The sequence below is a fragment of the Pavona decussata genome, unplaced genomic scaffold, assembly GCF_977016875.1.
Source record: "Pavona decussata unplaced genomic scaffold, jaPavDecu1.1 SCAFFOLD_1, whole genome shotgun sequence".
Taxonomy (NCBI): domain Eukaryota; kingdom Metazoa; phylum Cnidaria; class Anthozoa; order Scleractinia; family Agariciidae; genus Pavona; species Pavona decussata.
The window spans coordinates 634525-655736 of NW_028145425.1; the positions used below are offsets into that span (position 1 = coordinate 634525).

At 35.6% G+C, this 21212-nt stretch overlaps 2 protein-coding genes across 2 annotated transcripts; one reads left to right on the forward strand and one right to left on the reverse strand.

The window, feature by feature from the left end:
* Window positions 1-42: 42 nt before the first annotated feature.
* On the forward strand, window positions 43-8353 carry LOC146490121 (GTP-binding protein Rheb-like). The gene is made up of 8 exons (XM_085129903.1): window positions 43-208; window positions 315-386; window positions 554-621; window positions 3824-3906; window positions 4935-4991; window positions 5144-5191; window positions 5691-5772; window positions 7055-8353. The coding sequence occupies exons 1-8, from the start codon at window positions 157-159 to the stop codon at window positions 7148-7150; spliced, it is 558 nt and encodes a 185-aa protein (XP_084986029.1). The 5' UTR covers window positions 43-156; the 3' UTR covers window positions 7151-8353.
* Window positions 8354-12104: 3751 nt separating this feature from the next.
* Window positions 12105-19794, reverse strand: LOC146490122 (uncharacterized). The gene is made up of 4 exons (XM_085105004.1): window positions 19611-19794; window positions 16985-17107; window positions 15068-15193; window positions 12105-12560 (listed from the first exon to the last, which is right to left on the reverse strand). The coding sequence occupies exons 1-4, from the start codon at window positions 19750-19752 to the stop codon at window positions 12178-12180; spliced, it is 774 nt and encodes a 257-aa protein (XP_084961130.1). The 5' UTR covers window positions 19753-19794; the 3' UTR covers window positions 12105-12177.
* Window positions 19795-21212: the final 1418 nt, after the last annotated feature.

Below are 21212 nucleotides of genomic sequence, written 5' to 3' on the forward strand. Positions count from 1 at the left end.
TCATCGTTAATAGCATTCTGGGTATTTATTTTTCTTCTTGAATTGCGCCGGCCATTCTAAAGATTTCCGAGAATGTAGCTATAGTTTGGTTACGTCGATTTTATTTGATATTTAACGAATTTCACCTCAGAAGAAAAAAGCAGTTTTAAGCTCACAATGGCACCAACAAAATCAAGGAAGATTGTTGTCATGGGCTTCCGTTCAGTCGGTAAAGGAGGCTCGTGTAGAACATTGCTTGTTCAGTTCGCGATCATGTAGCCTCTCAAGATTTTCTGCCAAGTTTGCATGGACTAAAAGTGTTTTTTATGTTTCAGGCAAGTCGTCAATCACGATCCAGTTTGTGGAAGGGCAATTTGTGGATTCTTATGATCCTACAATCGAAAACAGTAAGTGCGTGCATACAGTTTTCTTTATAAGTGCCATTTAATTTTCGCTTTCGATCTTAGTGCCAGAATTTTCTGGAATCTGAATTCCCAGGAAATTCATAAGCTTACTGTAAGTAAAGCTTATAATTTAGAAATGGCTCTTTCTTTATTTTATTATTTTTTTTCAGCATTTACTAAGAAACTGAAACACAATAATCAAGAATACGTCCTGGAACTTGTGGATACAGCGGGTCAGGTAAACATGATATTATGTTGTTTTTGGAGTGAATTTGATCATGACTTGTTAGATTTTGGTAAGCTAATGGTTTGTACTGTACTATTGTCAACCCATTGTCTTTATTGTTTATCTAGTGGCCAGTCCATTCAAGCTTGAGTGCACTTTTCAAGGAATAAGAATTAATTAAAAATTAATTGAGTCCTTGATCTTTTTTGAGTTTAATGTTTTGGTACGTAAGCTTAAGCTTATTATTTTATTTTATTAGATTCGATCGCCTATTACATAATACAGAAAAATAAAGGAATAAGTATATGTCGAAACAACGAATAATAAATGTTAAATTAGGCAGGGATTCCACAACAGCGGTAAGTCAATTACAGTGGTCCCAGAGTTTAAATATGGCGATTAAAAACAGCAACGAAAATGGACAGACACATTACGTGAAACGTTACATGACGGACAGATAGTTTTCCAGGCTCGTGGGTCCTCTGGGTTATGTTCTAAGGCGTCTACATAGTACTTGTACATGTTGCATTTGAGCTTATTCAAGCTTTAGTATACTTTATAAGTTATTTTAAGGCTTGTGGTTTTAAGTTACATTTAACCGCTTAAATCTTAACTTCTGCTCAATGCATATTAATTTCTGACATAATTTATGAGGACTACATGTAATACCAATCTGATTTAATTACACCCAGCTAGGTTATTAAGCACTTCAAAATTACAATATGAATACACCGATTTTTATTTCTGTTAAAAATTCAAAGCACAGTTTTAAAATTTAATACGGGTAGCTACCTTCAATGACAACTTTCTTTCAAAATAAAGCAGATTGAGGTACAAAAATGCTCTATCTGTAGTAACCGTAATAAATTTATTAAAACAAAAGAACAATGTAAAGCAATGGTCTTTGGAAACTGGGCAAGTCATCCTTCCCTAGAAAAGACTACAGTTATATGTGATCTATATTTAGTAACACTTGGAAAATCCAAAGGTCACTGTCATCAATGGTAACTGAAAAAAATAATTGTTGTCGACTTCTTTTGCAAAACAGCGCTTCTCATAGGTTTTATCACTTGTAAATAATCTTATTTTATCTCCTGCATGTAAACTATGGATAAAATAATTTTTACAGCTTGAAGGGGATATCAAATTGATCAAGTTGGGCTGGCATGTTCAAGTTCTTTCTTTGTGTCTAAGACAATACTTTCTTACAGCTGTCATTCTGTCATAAAAAAAATGTCACATTGCTGTGTTTAGTTGTTGGTCAAGAAGCATTTCATAAACCACCAGGGTATTTGTGAATATATTGAGCAAATTGTTGATCAAAGCAATAGGATAGTTTGCTATAAGACTACTGCCTTTAAATCTCTATAAAGAAGTATTAGAGTCGGGAAATATACTGGTCATATAATGAATGGACTATTGAACCATGAATTGTTTAGTTTTTGTGACTTTTGCATTTTGACATAAATTTCTGAGGCAACTAAATACAATAAGCAATAATATTTTCTTCACTTAAAATAAACATTTTAAATAATAATTTAGAATTTATATTCAAAATGTAAAATTTTCACAGTACTTTAAGTTTTTTAAACCCCCTTGGTTGTGAGAGATGTACAGCTACGCCTGTAAAAGTACCGAATTTCCCCGTTTTCTGTGTGGCCCCATATACATGTGCTGGGCAAGCAAAAACATGCACAAACTTCAAGTTTCATTTGTTAAAAGAAAAAAAACCTGGCAAGCAGGCAAACAATGTCTATAGCCGAACATGATATGGGTGTAGCCTGCAAGTGGTCTGGACCTGTCTTATTCAGTCAAACAAAGTACATAGTATCATAAAAATTATGTTGCAATACATATACATGCACTTAACACTTGTAGATCAAAGTACATTAAATTATAGTTATATTAATACATGCATGGACTTAGCTAAATTAGATCAAAGTGCATTAATTTGTAATTTATGTTGGACTTTCAGAGTGTAGTTAGGCTGTAGGGGCCATTATATCTCGAATCCATATTTACATGTATCATCAAATTTAATATGAATTGGATTTGTGTTTGATTGTTGAAAACATTAATTTTATGACTCTACATGTAAAGCCTTAGAAACTGATTTTGCATTCAGAGTGTAAATTAAATAGGAAATTGCAGTGTAATTCTGAATCTTTAAAATTATTCAAACGAACAAGAATCTTCTCAGGGCAAAGTGGAAATTTTATTCTCAACTTGTAAAGTTGTGTAAGCCAAACTGTAATTTCTCTGATCTACTGACCAAGACCCAATCGTTCAAAGTACGATTAAGCTAACCGAAGGTGTAATCTTTTATTCCACTTTAATTTCTAACCAACAATGATAATTTTTATTGATTTTGCCAAATAATGATCTGGCCTTTGATGTTGACTTATGGGCCGTTTACTTGAACTAGAGCAGACGATATTATTCCCGTATAAAAACTGGTTCTGCTTGCATACATGAGTGGTCTTATCCTGTGATTGCATGAGGAATTAATCTCGCCTGAGATGAAATTCATCCCACCTGAGTTGAATGTCATCAAAACATTACACTCACTGATAAAATGACTATCCCACTGAGGAGTATCACTCAGTTTTAAACAGGCTGAATATTGCTTTGTGGCTTATTATAAGGCTTACTGCTGTGTAAAATAATTATTTACAGCCCTGTAATTGAAACTGGAAACCAAACAATATTATTATTTGGTTTCCAGTTGCAATTACAGGGACATTTCATCCCAGGAAGCCCATTTACATAGACATTTTTGTTGTGTTTCATCCTGGTGCTTGAAAAACAGGGGTGAAGCCTCCCTATGGGTAAGGTCAACTCATCCGAATAGACAATACCATCATATGCACATATTGTACATGTGAACAGCAACATGGTACCAAAGTTATCCTGAGATGAAAATTCATGTCTGTAAACAGGCCCAGTAAACACTCTGTCCAGGCATGCATTTACAGTGTACAGCTGTACACACTGTACAGCTGTACAACTGTATACACTGTAACTAAGTGTATTTGCATGTACCAATTGGTAAATGAAGTATTCGTATATTGTATTTGAATGTATACTGTCATGCACATGTACAGTGTACACTTAGAGTGAATGAATTGATAAAAACAACACAACTGTAGAAACAGTGCAAGACTTGTTGATATAAATTATTAGCAGTTATTCTTCATTGTTCTTTTGTTCACAGGATGAATACTCAATATTCCCTCAATCTTATTCAGTTGGAATTCATGGATATGTACTTGTATACGCAGTAACATCAGCAAAAAGGTACACTGTTTGAAACAGATTTGTCCTATTATATATGAGATTGCACTGTGTGCTTAACTGGATGTTCTAAGAAGGAAGCTTTTGCGTAACTGCAATAGCAATAGTTTTATTATAAATTGTACATATGATCCATGGAAAGAATGTGCCTTATAACAGCTATTGTACATGTACTTTCCATTGCTGGACAAACCTAGTGATCATCATCTAAAAAATCTCTTTAAAATATCACTATTTGTTCAAACATTTAGATTAAAGAAGATGATCACCAGTTCTAGGCAGACAGTTAATTCTAATATTATCTAAACTACATGTAGATATTAATTCTCACAATCAATACCATAAAAAGTATATGGAGTGCTGTACATATGTATATGGAATGCTGCTGAGTACATATGTATATGGAGTGCTGCACATTGTACATATGTACAATGTAGACTAATGCATGATGATACTGGGGCTGACATGTAAAGCTATCAAGGGTGCAAATCACATTACCCTACTAGATATCCTTGAAATTGGCTTAAATTTAGTCTCTTTCAGGTGACATCATCAACATTTTATGGGCCATGAACTCATGGAAAAAAGATGTCTCTTCACCTTTTATGTCCACAGACAAATTGCCTAAATGCCTGGAACAAGATAATATGTGGTTCCAGTCAATTTTCTTACCTTGGGAATAGAAGGGGGGGGGGGGGTGGGAGTGGGGTGCAGGTGGGTTTCAAATGCCAAATTTTTAAAGGAAATTAACAAATTGGAATTTACTGTGGAGGTGATGGAATCCAAACTGAAAACCTTTGATAAGAGATATGGATGTGTGTATTTTCTACAATATCAATTTGCCAAAGATGCATAAGGGTGGTGGTAAGTCTGCCTGAAGAAATTGGCCACACGCATGTACTACTGCGTAAATTTGAGGTTAAATAAAGTTTATGATGTTATGACGAATTTGTGGTTCAAACACACTATTTTCTAACATTGTGATAACACCAGCACCGCTTAGCTTGCATTGTCTATTCTTTTGTCTTTAGCTTCGAGGTTGTAAAAGTCATTCATGAAAAGTTACTGGACATGTCAGGGCAGAATTAGTAAGTGCTCTGTTTAACTGAATATTCTATTAACTATATATTAACGATGGCTGTGCTGTAATAGTAGTGATTGTGTTGAAACTGCAGTTGATGAATTCCTGCAAAATGAACTTTGTAGTGTTTAACTTGATTCTCTTTATTTGTTCCCTTAGTGTTCCAATGGTTCTTGTGGGTAACAAGACGGATTTGCATTTGGAGAGGTAAACGCTTATTTTACAGTCCACTCTAATTCAATTATCAACCAAAGTTAAAAGTTGATTCACCTGATTTATTTATAAACTCCACTGACCACAGTTTGAAGACTGAGATGCAGTCAAATAAATTATTACTTGAGCTCTATGGCAAGATAACAGTCAATGTGTTAACAGTAAAAAAAAAGAAAATTAAAAAAAGAAGAAGAAATGCTTGTCCTATGCCAATATTCTGCAATATGTAGCAGTTTTTCCAGTGTATATGCGTGTACATGTATACACTGTATATCAATTTTTGCAATTACACTTTAAAGTTTAATGTGGGATGTCCAATTTATATCAGTCTTTTGGCTGAAATATATGCTATAGATGCATTGTTTCACATTGCCATGCATATTAATTTTACACAAACAGTTTTTAAGCTTGGGATAAGTTGGCTTCACAGTCCGGATGCCATAAGACTTTAGAAAGTCTCCAAATGCCTTTTTATTTTAATTTTGCCTTGCAGGGTTGTGACTTATAAAACTGGGAAATCGCTGGCTGACTCATGGAAAGCAGCATTTTTTGAATCGTCAGCTAAAGAAAATAGTGTAAGAACATTTTTGAATTCATTTATTTATTGTACTTGTTGCATTGATCTTAAAGCAGAGCACAAGTTAGCTCAATTCTGGGGATACAGTGTACAGAGAAAAGGGTTGGTTTTGATGCCTGGGTCTTGAAGAAAGTGTTACACTGTACTCTTGTTACAGTCAATCTACGTCACGCATCATGCATGACCAGTATATCTGAGAATGAAGTGAACATTAGAATTCCTCTTTGTCATGTCCATCATTTGAATGGAATGTTGATCATTTCTCTGGAAATCTTTCTGAAAAAGATGCATTAACTGAAAAAGTATTTGAAATGCTTGAGAAACAATAATATTATTGTTATTCTTGTTATTCTTGAAATACTTAATGCTGTATTGTAAAGAAAAATTAAAGCTTTATACTGTCAATAAACAAGGGAAATTTCTACTGGAACTCTGACATCTCATTGGCGATGTTAAAAACTGATGTAAATTTCAAAATTCTGTTCAAATTTCAAAATACTGGTCATGTGGCATGGATTGATTGTAATACACATACATTGTGTATACATAATTATACACAACTGGGTCATTATTTTGCAGAGTGTTAGACTCTCACATTGTGTGAAAAGGATGGTGTTTCATCCATTTGGACTGTTAAAAGGACCTTTGTGGGGATACAGTATAAAAACCATGATTGTAGTCACCCTCAGAGGGACACTTAAGACATTTCGAGGGGGTTAAGTGGTTGCAATGTGGTGGTCAGAATGGACAAAATGGTGGTTACCAATAGCAGCTTATAAGCTAACCTCAAATTTCATTTCAATAAATTCTGATCATTGTTATTTGCCTTTCAAAACTCGTTCTCAAACTCATTAATTCAAAACCTTGCCAAAGACAAACTAAGGAAATCTTGCACCATGATGTGTTTGGATATCTGATGAAAAGTCCTGCTTGTTTTTGCATCCTTAATTTCCCCTTCAAAATCAGTTTTTTTGAAAAGTTATATCAAACACTCATCACAGTGTTTCATCACAATATAAAAAACCTCAAATTTATCAAAAATACTCCGCTACGCGTCGTATTTTCAACTCTCTTCTCGGTGTTTGATGTGTGATGAACACTGTGTCTCGTGTTTGATATATTACATGAAACATGTCACTGTATGTACTTTTTCAAAGCAAGGGTACCACCACCACCTCCATCATCATCATCATCGTCATCATCATCATCATCATCATCATCATCTTCATCCCAGTCATCATTGTCATAGATGACGTACTTTCTGTTTCTTTTTCCCGCAGAGTGTGCAAGAAATTTTCCAGACTCTTATTAGAGAAATAGAAAACCATGATCAAGATGGAAATGTAGACAAAAAGGAAGACTGTACCATATTATGACAACTGCGCCAACAATCAGATTACCAAACATAATCTATTTTGTGATAAAATCTCTTTTGTCATCCACTCTCTTTTACAATACATATCTGCCCACTAATATCTATTCAGGGCTTTCAATAAGATTTGAAGTGCACTGTAGCCAGTGGCCCCCATTGTATAGGTATCTGTCAGAGAGCAATACATGAAGCTGAAAACTCATCCTCTTTCATAATAGGGAGAATTTCTGGTAATAACAAAATTTGCTATTACCAGAAATTTCCCCTAATTTAATGTTGTCTTTTACATATCCAACTAAAGAAATATGCAAGGAGAAAGAAAGAAAGAAATTATTTTACACTCTTCTAATATTCTCAGACTGAATTTGGCTCAAATGACACATGAGTTATAGCTAGCAAGGCTGGCGATTCGCAGTAGAATCCCAGCCAGATCTCCGGCGGGAGCCAGGTCTTATTGAAAGCCCTGTTATTATCTGCAAATTTATCATCTTGAACTTCTCTCGATCTCATACAAAACCCTTGGAATCTGCTGCATGGTAACTTGTGCTGGGTATATTGAACTCTTGCCATTACATTTTTTCCTTTCTCTTGTGTTTTTGTATTTACCTGCGACGGGTGTGGGATTTTTCTAAATATAACTTGTTGTGACAGCATCCCCAGACATGCTGTTCATTTTTAGTTGCTATGGGTTTTTCTTATGCAGTCATTCCTCTCTTTATGTCTTACATACATTTTCCTTTGGCTCATCACGTACGCTTGGAGAGAAAGAAATATATTATGTGACAAGTGCACTGCAGTGAACATCTATAACATCAGGGGTGCTTACTATCTACGCAAACCACCTGGATGAAAATTTTCGGCATAAAATAATTAATGTGAAATGATTTAGTTTGTCTTAACAGAAGATGGATAACATGCAAAATGTACTTTGACCAGAAGCCCATAATTTCAGAAGTACTCCAAATGCAATGATGCATACCATTTGATTTTCCAACTGGAATTTCCAGGTTTTCCATGTAAATGGTAAGCACCCCTGTTATGGCTTGTCGTGTAGCACACTGTATGTTTTACATTTGTTTCTGTACTTGAATGATGGCTATATGTATGAGAAGCTGCTCATTGTTTCATTCATGTCGCATGACTTTGCCAAATGAATTAGTCAAACAGCTTACAGTGTCTGGAAGGCAGGGTTTCCATGGCAACAACATGGTAGCTAAGAGTCACTCTCTTATTTCTTCAGGTATCACGTATAAGCTCCTTTAATCTTAAACACAAACTTTTGCAAAAAAATTGTTCTTTTCAAGAAGGGAAATGAAACAATGTGTGATATTAATAATTTCTACGGTAAATGTACTATGGTGATCGACTCCTGTATGCATGTATAGATACTTTTTATTCACATCTGAAGAAATTTTCATTATTTCCCACTTAAAATGGTGTCGCATAATCCACTGCTGGAAATAAAATCAAAAGCTCAATAAAAACTTGGATAATTTCTTATTAAATTTCGCCATTAAAAACAATGATTGTGATATCAACTGCTGGTTTGTTTTAGTGCATTGAGAATATCATTGTAGTTTTTAAAACTAATAAAGGAACTTTGAATTGCATGGACAACGAATTGCACAGAAAAATGTCACCTTTTTTAATGACATGTAATTTCTTTTGCCAGTTTTTTGTGCTATATTCACCGATAGTAAAATCCAAGTCATCAATTAGACAGGAAACTTATATTAATTTTAAATCAAGGGCACACGTAAGGTCTTGTCCATGTTACCCTCTGTATAATCTATTTAGTAAGTAGAGACTTGTTTTCATTTCTTATTTTAATAAGAAATGAAAACAAGTCTTGAGCAACTACTACGGCATCACCAATGTAAACGTTACTTGAAAGTATAAATTCAGGTTATTTGAGCTAGTTTGCGCTTATTCTAACTTGTCCAATTTGTACAATGTAACCGAACCGAGAACTAAATTGATAGGAACAGCGTTCAAATAAGGATATGGAAAAATTTAACGTTGTGTGCTCCCGTTTTGCACAAACCTTGTCTTTAGACTGCAAAGAAATGTACCAAAACGTACAGTAAAAACCCACAGACAAGAACCTGCATTTTTCCAAGTTAGCCTCGAAAGGTTCTTATAGGTTCTTATGTACTTAAGAAAAAATTTTGTTGCTGGAAGAATGTTGGTACTGTCTATTGTTGATATAAAATAATCATGCATATAATTATGTCTAAATGACTGCAATCTAAACAAATACAAACCATTTTAACATGTAAGTTATTTTATTTCTCTCAATGCTTTTATACCGATGAAACATGAATTTTAAGTTTTTAAATGAAATTCTATAAATAAGAAGCTGTTTTAAATTTTAGGCTAAAACAGGTTTTTATGTAAAGGAGGTCTAAAGGAAAATCTTAGCCTAACATGCTCTTATGTGCGGGTTTTTACTGTATAACACACGTGCAGAGCGATTGTTTTCACTCATTATTCCTATTTATTTTGTTGTGACATTCTCGTTGCCGTTGCGGTCGTAGTTGCTTAAGTCCCCTATCACTGATCAGGAGGTTGCTGAAATGATCAAAATGAATATGCCATATCCTTGTCAAGCTACTAACGTGTCATTTTAGACGATCAATTTTTTTCTTTTTCATATAATTGTTACAAAGTATTAACTTCTATACGTCCAAAAAAGAAACAGAAGCTGCGAACATTTCTCACAAATCGACTCTCCCCCCCCCCCCCCCCCCGTACTTCGTACTTTTATTTCGTATGTTTTAATTAGTGAAATTCCTTTGTTTATAACGCTTTTGAAAAGACTCTGAAGAGTGGAATTTTGGATTTAATAAAGATGATTCTGTAATGGCATTCGTGATTCATCTGTTTTACTGTGAAGTTGTTTTTACCTTTGCCAGGGTGGTGCTCTTAACACTGCATCTAGCACTGTAAAAGTAAATTTATGATACAAATCACAGTCAGCTCAGATCGGACGCCACTGGTAGCCGCCCTCAGTCCATATATTGATCCCACCTCACCCATGGATGAATAAGAAAGACAGATGGAACCAGAGATAGAAATAGACACCACACCGGGGACTACGTCCCCTACTCTTTTCGAACAGTGTGTGTTTTTTGTTTGTTTGTTTGTTTGTTTGTTTGTTTGTTTGTTTTTAAACGTTCCACAGCCTAATATGATAAACAAGTGTTGAGGAGTCAGGACGGGACCTACGATTTATCGTCCTTATCTGCTAAGACAAGAAAGTCTAACCATTTCCAGATGTCAGAGCAAAGGCAGCACTTTCTCCTCAGTTATTTTATTAAAGACCCTGAATGTTGGTCCGGCCTTGCCGGCAACCTCCCGCACGGTAGTCCGGTGCTTACCGATCAGCGGTAACACTTCATAATTATACTCTAACCACTTCTGTTAAGGAATGTTAGTATAAATATAAAGTACTTTAAAAAGATTATTCATTCCTATGTTATCCTAGTTTGTGAAAGCAAGAGCAACCCACCCACCTCACCCGGGTTTAAGGTGTTGTCTCTTCAGTAGCATCACATTTGAAAAAGCGTCCGTTTACCCCATCTACATGTACTGAGTCTGTTTGTGGTAGTAATAGGCCTTATCACGGTTTTCGACGTTATTTTCACGAGTAGGCAAACAGGCTTGAAATAACAGTGTTTGTATGGAAATCCGATGTCAAATAATTTTCATAAAACATCGCTTCTGAAAAATTCATGAATTGGAAACTTTTGGCACTAGGAAAAGGATTTTAAGAAAAAATTGGAGGGATGTAGCTGTGCCAGAAAGCGTCCAGCCGTGTTTTGAAATTTCCATACATTTGTCTGTACAGCAAGCCAGCTGTGAATTGCTACTAAAAATAGTTTGCGGGAAAAAATACAAAGGCATTCATTTAAGCTGCTTATCGCCGGTACGCGCAAATGTTTCAGGAAACGGAGAATTATGTACAGCTATGGTTAATAGGTCATCCTAGATTATTCAATCCCGCTGTCATAGCGAACAAAGAAGCACATATGATTTACAGAAAGATGAACAACGAAACTGGGTCTTTACAAGCTGCTGGCTTTCACAAGAAAACAATTTAAGTCGAAATTTCTGCCTCATCAGCCTGTTGTGTTGGTCAAAAGTAATACCTTACTTCAAAAGAAAAAAACTTTAGTTGATAGAATTAAAAATTTACATCAGTGTTGACAGTTTTTGATGCATTTCTAGCCATTTAAGAAGACTTAAGTTAAAACATTTTCCGGGGGAGCATGCCCCCAGACCTCCCTAGTTGTCTCACGCTAATGCATTCACTTAAGCCCCCTCTCCAAAACCAGCTGCGCGGACCCTGTAGCCCGCGAACAAATGAAATAGAAGATGTCTGCACGCAGACTAATGGCAGGTCGAAAGCTTTTAAAATCAGAAAAAAATACAGAAAAAATATGTCAGACTTACCTATCACCGCGACATATGTCCAGTGCAACTGCTACCAACGTTTACAGGACATTTGTATACTTATGTACAAGGTAAAACACATGTCCCAACAGCATCTGTAATATTTTTAGGGATCACACCTCTGAATATAACTTTAGGCAATCAGATTTTTCTATTCCTAGATATAACACTGTCACTTACGGTAGGCACTCTTTGCGGTTCTTTGGACCCAAACTATGGGGAAAACTGTCAACGGCTGATAGATCTGCCAAGACACTCAAAGCTTTCAAAAGCCGTATCCGGACAAAAGATCTTACCAATATAATGGACACCGGCTGCAAGGGCTGTACCCTCTGCTCCACGTGATGGAGATTAGATGTAGACTAGATTTTAGATTTGAGATTTGAGATTTCTGATTTTATTTTTGTAACTGACATCTACGAATACTGTATTACTAGTATTACTATTATCATTATTATTAGTTAGTTTTAAGTTGTGTCCCCATTCATTCATTCATTCATTCATTCATTCATTCATTCATTCATTCATTCATTCATTCATTCATTCATTCATTCATTCATTCATTCATTCATTCATTCATTCATTCAAGTACTTTTTTCCATCTTCATCAAAAACTAATTTCCTGGTATCAGGTTTGATTCCAACAGCAGTCGCGTCACCCGAGATTTTGTAGTAACATTTAAAGGGTATCTCGATCTCACGAACTCTCGTAATAATAGCATCATCTGCCACTGGGATTTCTAAGACTGTGTTACTGTAGACTACAGCGCCATTCCTGTGTCTGGCGGTCGTACCACAGCCGGTCAGCGAAGTCGTCAGAATGTAATGGGTTTTTGTTTCCGTGGCAACGCAATTGACATCTCGAAGAGTAATATGTTCACGGTTCAAACCAAGGAGGAGAAGTTTGGGCAGAGTGATTGACATCTCGTTTTGCCGGCATTTCACAGAAACACCAGAGGCTATGAGAACAGACAAACGATTAAATATGCTTCACAAATACCCAACACTTAAAAGACATTTAAAAATAATATTGATAATATTTTTTTTACTAGATACGGTTTGATTCTATTAAAACCTGAGTGATTTTACAGTTTCCTGTCATAAATCAAAATTGTAAAATATCAACATCTCATATATAAAAGCTAATTTATATGGGTTTGGTTCAGAAGATAAAAGAACAACTTCCACTGATGTAATAAAAATATATATCTATCTTATAAATACTTATAAAAAAGGAAAAAGCTACTGACCAAACTTCTATAACATACTACTGAACGCCTCTCTAAAATAATAAGTCTTTAACATGGTTTTGAAGGTGTTGAAGTCAGTCTGACTTCTAATGTTTGCCGGCAGGGCATTCCAAGGGACAGACGATGAAAAAGCCCTATCTCCTAATGTACACTTAAATCTTATGAAGGATCCTGCAGCGATACCCCTAAATGCATTGAACGTAATGAATAGCGTTCGTTATGTCTAAATTGTATAAGATTACGCAAATATGCTGGTGTAGAAAAACGAATTACCTTAAAAGTTAATATTGCTATTTTATAACAGTTTACTAATTCTATACTTAACGGGCAGCTAATGGAGGGTAAAAAGAACAGGCGATATATGGTGAAATCTAGGTGTATATGTAATCAGACGCGCGGCGGTGCTCTGAAGGTGCTGTAGCTTTGACAAATGCACTGCTGGTGACCTATACAGTAGGCTGTTACAGTATTCAACGCGAGCCATTATAACTGCTTGAGCGAGCAGCTTGGTGCTGTCATACGTTAGAAATTTCCGTATTTGTCTGATATTATGAAGATGGTAATAAACTGACTGGCAGATCTTATTGATATGTGAGATTACAATCAAACCACGCTCCTCGCACTGCACGAAAAATTGGATTTGCTCTTTTTTTTTTTATTCGTATCAAAGATGAGGCCAAATATAATAACATTTTTAACAACACATTTGACGCGCATCAAAAATACGTCAAATATGTGACGCCTTTGCATATACCTTTGACTCGAATCAAAAGTGAGTTCAAATCATAATTAGCAACTTTGACCCTACCTTCGACGCGCGTCAAATTCAAATCAAATAGTTGATGTCAAATGTAGTACAACTTTGACTCCGCCTATGACGCGCATCAGAGGTGGATCAAATATGTGATATCTTTACAAATATCTTTGATTCGAATCAAATTTGACTCCACATTTGACGCGCGTGAATCAAATGCGGCTTTTGTCACCTGTGATTCGAATCAAAGGTGGCCTTTGAAATTCTTTTACCGCACATTTGATGTTGTGCAAAGGCGTTTTTTCGTGCAGTGTAGATTCCGCACAGCGATGGTCGCCACTGGCACCTCTATATCGCCGACCTTAAGATGGTCAAACCTAATCTTATCTAATTGTGGCGTAAATCAATTGTTCCCTTGAAGGAATACTTAGGTTCATACTGTCTTTGTTTTTCTTCGTATTTTTCCGTTAAAGTTCTGTAGAGAATTTGCTATCCTAACAGACATAATCTTAACGCTTTCTTAAATGGTTTAAAGCAATCTCCTGAATTGGACACAGTAAAACGAAAGTTTTGTATAAAATATATACATTTTTTTAAATTATATTTTATTAGTGTTGAGTGAGTCTTAGTATTTACAAGAAACAGTAACAGTAAACTATACAAAGTAAGTATAAACAGCATCGTTTTACAAGATATTATGAAGTATATACGTAAGTTACAATTGATTTTATGTGCGGTACATATGTATATTATCATACAACGGAAAAAAACAAGTAACGACAAAAATAAAGTGTTTAAAGAAAAAAAAACAGTATTAAAAAAATTACAAAAAAAATCCCTATATTCCAGTGAATTTAGTAAGTTTGTTGTTTTGAATAGCAATTTCTCTTTGTATATTAACTTTTTCCATTAAGAGTGACAGAAAGCTGTCAAACATAGTTTTTCATCGTGTAAGCATTTGCAGTGTATGGAGTATTTTACGATGAGAAGCGTGTAGTTTAAAGCGCACATAAGCATCTTGTTGTCAAAAATTCCATATAAAATCATGCTGTTTGATAATGTGATATTTTCCTTAGTTTTACTGGACCACCAGTTTTGAAATAAATTCCAAAAAGATAAAGTTAAAGAGCAGTGTAAGAACATGTGATCTAAAGAATGTCTGTCAGTGAGACATTGAGGTCATATATCATTATCTGAAATTTTGGCTTAAAAAGGCTAACTTTTGTTGGAGGAATATTATGAAAGATCTTCTATTGGAACATTGATTTCCTTATGTCATTTTTTATCTGGAAGGGTAATTCATGAACTCTGTTTATGTTTGCTCGTTTTGTATAAAATATAATGGAACAGTGTACTCTTAAGCACCGAAACTAATTTTAGCTATTTGTAGTGTTAAAAATTGTTTAATTATATTCACGTGAAAATAGAAAGTAAAGAACGTCAAAAAACGTATCTCTCTCACCTACGCATGTATGACGATCTGGCGCCAAGTTCAACTCGGAGTCTGGACAATAACAGACATAGCTTCCGGGTGTGTTTTTGCACTTGTGGGAACACCCGCCATTTACGTTTGTACACTCGTTGATATCTTCAAATAAAAAGGCTTAAAAATTATCCCTCAGTCAAATATTTGATTGAACTAACATACACTAAGACGAACGAAATGTTTTCACCAAGGTCTGGTTATAAACTTTCCACATACTCCTTTTCACCTTGTTACGATGCAGGCATCTTTCTTCAACATTGATTAAAGATCTAATAACGGTGAATTACTTGAACAGTCGCTGAAAATTCTTGAAAAACTAACAATTAAAAAGTTGTGAAAGAATTGCGATGCTATGTTTTTAGCCTGGTGAATAAACGAAAGAGGAATTCGTCAATCAGTGGCAAGGTATACTCGGAAAAACGAAAAATACTCCTGTAGCTCAGTGGTAGAGCATCCGAACTAGTAATAGGAAGGGCTTAGGTTCGACTCCTGTTGGGAGAACCGATATTTTCTTTTTTTTCCAAGTATGCGTGTGTCAGTAACTGAAAAATTCCTCTTTCAATTAATAATTTGTTTGTTAGAACATTTTGTAGAACCGATCTACATGTTGTTTGGAAGACTTAGTTTCAGTTACCAACCGAATACAGTAATTTTGTATTTCATTACGCTTTAGACCACAATTTGTTTGAAATGACAAAAGAAAACAATGAATCAAATTAAAACATAAAAGGGAAATTTTCTGATCTCAATTCTGTTGTAATTTAATGTGCAAGATAGCATTACAACAATGCAAGACGCATTTCGACACTTTTTTCCGTTATAGAAAAATGCTCTTACTTCACCCAGCTTTCTATTTTCCTTTGTCGCTAATAGTACCGGCATGTTTACAATGGCGACGTTAAATTATTTGCCACACTTATTTGGAAACATTGTTTTGCTGCACAAGGGCGTCTTATGAAAGTATGCCAGTAAGGGACTCTGCAATAATTATCTGGAGGGGGGTTCTAAAATTAGCAAAGTAGGCCTTAAAATAAAGTTGCACCCCCCTTGAATTAAAGTTAAAATAACTTCTTGTCCACCCCCGTCTAGAGGGGAGATTACTTTCAACCCCCCCCCCCCCCCCTTCCTCCCCAACCTTCGAGAAGGAGATAGCAAGGGGTGACAGGCCTGCACGACTTCTAACAATGGAAACATTTTTGATGTGTAACCTCTTTATATTTTTGCTCTGACAAGCGTGTCATTTAGAGATTCTTCTTTTTTAAAGGAAATTAGTGGTGGCTCTTTGTAGACTTTCTCGTAGGAAAGGCTGGTTTTGTATTTAGTACCATTTTCCCATTAAAACATGTTTGAGATTAGGCACGTTCTATATCGTGTTTACCAGTGTCCCACAGAGAAAGAATATCGTCAATGTAACATTTCCATTTCCAAACTGTAGGTTTTACGACGCTGTAGCAAGCAATGTGAGTTTGCAAGCAAGCAGACTGTATGGCAGTTTTGGGTTTTTTATAGCCACTTATGTAGGATGGTAGGATCGACAATGGTACATTCTGATTGGTCCTTAGTCAGATTGCTGTAATTTCGATCCGATGTGGGCTCAAGCTATGGGTTGTGTTTTAGTACAAGGTTTTGAAGCTGTTAATATTAATATTTCTTAAAAGATTCCAAAAATTGATTTTGATTAGCTTACATGTAATATACATTATCTTGAGTACATGGATTGAGATCAGACCTCTCAGTTTAACTTCTAACCCCCCTACAAATGTTTAAGAAATTACATCTTACCCCCCCTACCCTGCGCTCTAGTTTAAGTTCAGGCCCCCCTATTAATCTTAGACCCCCCCCCCCTCCAGATAATTAATGCACAGTCCCTAATTGGACAGTAACGTTGCCTACCGTTTTGGCAGTTGATTCCTTTGTAGCCGGGTGGACAGGAACATTCGTATCCGTTAGAATCATCAGCTCTTGAACAAATCGCACCGTTTTTACAAGGATTGGGCTTACAATTATCAACAATACCTGCAACAAAAAGCAGTTAAACCACCTCAACATTTTTCGGCAAAGGGAGTATAGACCACGCCTCAATTTCCTGACATTTGCAGTTCGCCATTGAAAATATTTTACCAGATCAGATCTGTAATTTTCTCCGAAACCGCTTCGTAAAAACTCCCTTGTTTAAACCCTTAATAGTTCTATAATGGAAAAAAATTGAACGAACATTCGTACATTTTTCTCTGTGCATCATCTAATTATCTGGGCCCGGTTATTCGAAAGCCGATTAACGCTAAACCCCGATTAAAAAAAGTTAACCGAGGTTTTCATTTTGCTCGTTAAAAGTGTTTTTTTAAAAACACTATTAAAATATTAAAATATTAAAAGCTATTAAAATAGCTTATTTTATACTAATGGTGAAGAAAAATCTAAGTCAAAAATAAGGGACAAAAATCTTTTGGAAGAATCTTTATGATTAGTCATTAATCTTGAATCAAACTTCAAGTCAACACAGGATTAGCTTAATCGGGCTTTGAACGACTGGACCCTGGCTGCTGTCTTCTTAACCAGAGGATCGCTCGCGCGCATTCCAGGAATAATGAGTTCGAGTCCGTGGAAACAAACGCTCAAAGTTCGCCAGGCTGGCGAGCGTTACTAGTATGTTAGTATGCTTCCAAGTAAGCAACTTTTTCTGAGCAATTTGACCTGTGACAAACGTAGCAGTCTTGGTCATTGCTAAAAATCCAGGTCGCTTGCTCGTTTTGAAGTGTGAACGAGTTTTGTACGGAATAAACCAAGCTTGAGGTTCATGTACAAAAATCCTATTGACGATGTTCAAATTTTTGTTAGTATATTCGTTTTTACATCTGCCGTCTCTCACTGTTAGGTGATTGCCAGAATTGGAATTGTTCAAATTACGTTGTTCATAAGTTTGTCCATCAAATCCTGTGGCACATTGGCAAGTGTAGCTATCGCCTTCGGTGACTGAACAAGTCCCTCCGTTCTTACATGGGCCACTGTTACATGGATTGACTACCGAATAAAAATAAAGTATTGATTCGGAGAATGGTGTGCGTTTTTGAAGACTCGCACATGTATATTGGACACTTTGTTACGAACCAAAACGTAATGATATCCACAAAATGTAACACTAACGCAAAATGTAATGTCCAAAGCGGCTACACAAAAAATAAATAAAAATTGACGCAAAATGTAATTAATTTTGACTTAAAACGTAACTGAACGTTGTCAAATCAAAATAAAACTGTCGAGGCAAAACTGTAATAAATAAATGAAAAATTTAACGACAATTAAGGTAACATCTCTCTAGAAAAATTGGGATTTGTGCGGGTAATCAAGGGAAATCTGCGATTTTGCTGCAGTAGACACCTGTAGGTTTCAACTCGACTTTGTTTTGAAACAGATCAAGGAACAGTTTTGCATTAACAATTGCATGTAAAGATCATTTGAAGAGAAACACTTACTTAGTTTCAACCAATTCTATTACCACTGGTTCAGTTGTATGGCGACGTTTGGAGTTAAGTGTGATAGGTACAGTATCGACTTCCCAGTGCGTGATGTTTCATGATCAGCTAATTGATTTTCAAGTAGATTCATCTTCTTCAATTAATTTTGTTGCTATCGTCATTGCTTATGTAGTTTGATGTCTAAAGAAAATTATATCTTGCATTGCCTTGTTGTGCTTCACACTCAGGTAGTAATATTACATGCCCCAGCTTGTAAACAAGTTTGTACACAGAGTTGTACTGGAATTTTTTGGGATCAGTCTGGAAAAAGAGCATTTTATTCTGTAACTCTTATCCTCACTGCCCAGTGCATGACCAAAAATTGCATATCTGACCTAGCAAGTACACCTTAGGGTGAATTTTTATTTTTTTTTTTTGTTTTATGCCAACCACAATATTACAATACTCAAAATTTAATTACGTTTTGTGCTACTTTTTTTACATTCCATTTTGCCTCAAAACTTATTAAATTTTCTGTTGCTATAACATTTTGCGCCCAAGGTTATTTTGCGTCAAAAGTTATTAAATTTTGCGCGGTTATTAAAATTTGTATTACAGTGACTCTAATGATTTCGTGGCACAAGACCTGCTCTACTTGAATTTTTAAGCAATCAGTAAGGCCAATGTAAACCGCCTTTATACTTTGGTTAAATGTAGTTTTCTAGATGGTCACTGCATGTTGCGTTATTACGTTATGCGTCAAAAACGTTATTGCATTTAAAGTTGTGAAGTTCTCACATTCTGCATCAACTGCCTTATTACATTTGAGTGCATTTTTTATAAAATTTTGCGTCAGGACTATGTTTTGCGGCACAGCATCATATTTCTCGGGACAAAATGTTTTGGAAGATTGTTAGAAGCATACTTTCGTTTTAAGCGTGAGTGGATCCCCATAGTAAAAATGGGTTGATACACTAACACTTCAATTTCCCATGTGCTGATTTAAATGCTTCCAAATCGGGAGAAAAATCTTCTTACGATAGCTATCGAGTAGAATATCTTACCGCCAGAAGAATCCTCGATAAATGTTCCATCAGGTAAACGATCAAGCCGTTCATATAGTGACTCCGTTTCTCGCAATATTCTTTTTCCATTTGTAGTAAAGCTGCAAAAGAGCAGCAATGCTAGTACGACAGCGCGACTCATGTCCAATCTACAGATAAGAAATACTGGCTTCCTCCTCACAACAAAAATGGCCGCTGATGTGACTTTTGTCGTATTTAATTGTCCTTTTAATGGCTAGGGTGCTATTTGGTTCGTTGTTTTGTTTTAATTAGCGATGATTTATTGCTCTTGTCTTTGTGTTGTTAAGTAGTATTCGTTACGATGAAAATAATAATAATAGTAATAATAGTAATAAGAAGAAGAAGAAGAAGAAGAAGAAAAAGAAGAAGAAGAAGAAGAAGAAGAAGAAGAAGAAGAAGAAGAAGAAGAAGAAGAAGAAGAAGGAGAAGAAGAAGAAGAAGAAAAAGAAGAAGAAGAAGAAGAAGAAGAAGAAGAAGAAGAAGAAGAAGAAGAAGAAGAAGAAGAAGAAGAAGAAGAAGAAGAAGAAGAAGAGAAATGGATAAAGGGTATTTGCATCGTAATCGGGCTCCAAAACATTTCCCTTTATGAAAGAGTGATACATTGTAGTGCTGCATGTAACTTGTGAAAATCAGTTACATTTCAAACATTAGCTTGCCGTGTTTCAAAGTTGATCATCTCTTTTTATATTATCGTCTGATGTCCTCTTCTTATTATTTTTGTAGAACTGTCAAGGACTGGCATGGAATGCGTTGCCAAGCGAAATTGTTCATATCAAGTCCGCAGACCAATTTAAAAAAGTCTTATTTGAGCATTTTAACCAATGATGAATTTTAATATTGTACGATGATTTATCTGGCTATGATATTTTTATCCTTTTTATCTTTTGTAGGAGACTTTTATCATTATTTTCAACTTTATTTCATTTTACTTAGCAAGACGTCTTGCGTGATGGCACCCCTTTGCAGGTTTGAATATTCACCATAGTTAGTAAAATGCAATGGCTATGAAGGCTAACAAATTCTGCATACTCGTGTATTTGCATATATTGTATTTTTAGTTCTTCGAGTGAATACATCAGAACATGATGTTTAAACCTACCTCTTGGCTGTTTTATTGATTCGACATGGTGTCAGGAGTTATAGGAAACTAAAGCGAACCAAAATACGTTGAACTATCCGACCTTCAAACAGTTTAACACACCGAGTGAGCGAACATGGCAGCTGGCGCAGGATTCAAAACCCCGAACATGTTTGGGATGAGTCCGCAGACTTGCGAGACGAGCTGGCGAAATTCAAGCAGTACTGCAACCTAATTTACAGCGGGCCCTACTCAAAGAAGTCGGAGAAAGAACAAGCCTCGTTCATTTTAATGTGGATTGGCAGGCAAGGATTAGAAACATAAAACAGTTGGACCTGGAAAAATGCAGAAGACAGCGCAAAGTCAGTAAAAATTTGGAAGCGATTTGAGAAACACGTGGCGGCGCCGAAAGTGAACCACAGGTTAGCCAGATACCAGTTACAACAGCTCAGACAGAAGCATGAAGAACTTGTCGACATTTTTTTGACACGTTCCCGAAATCA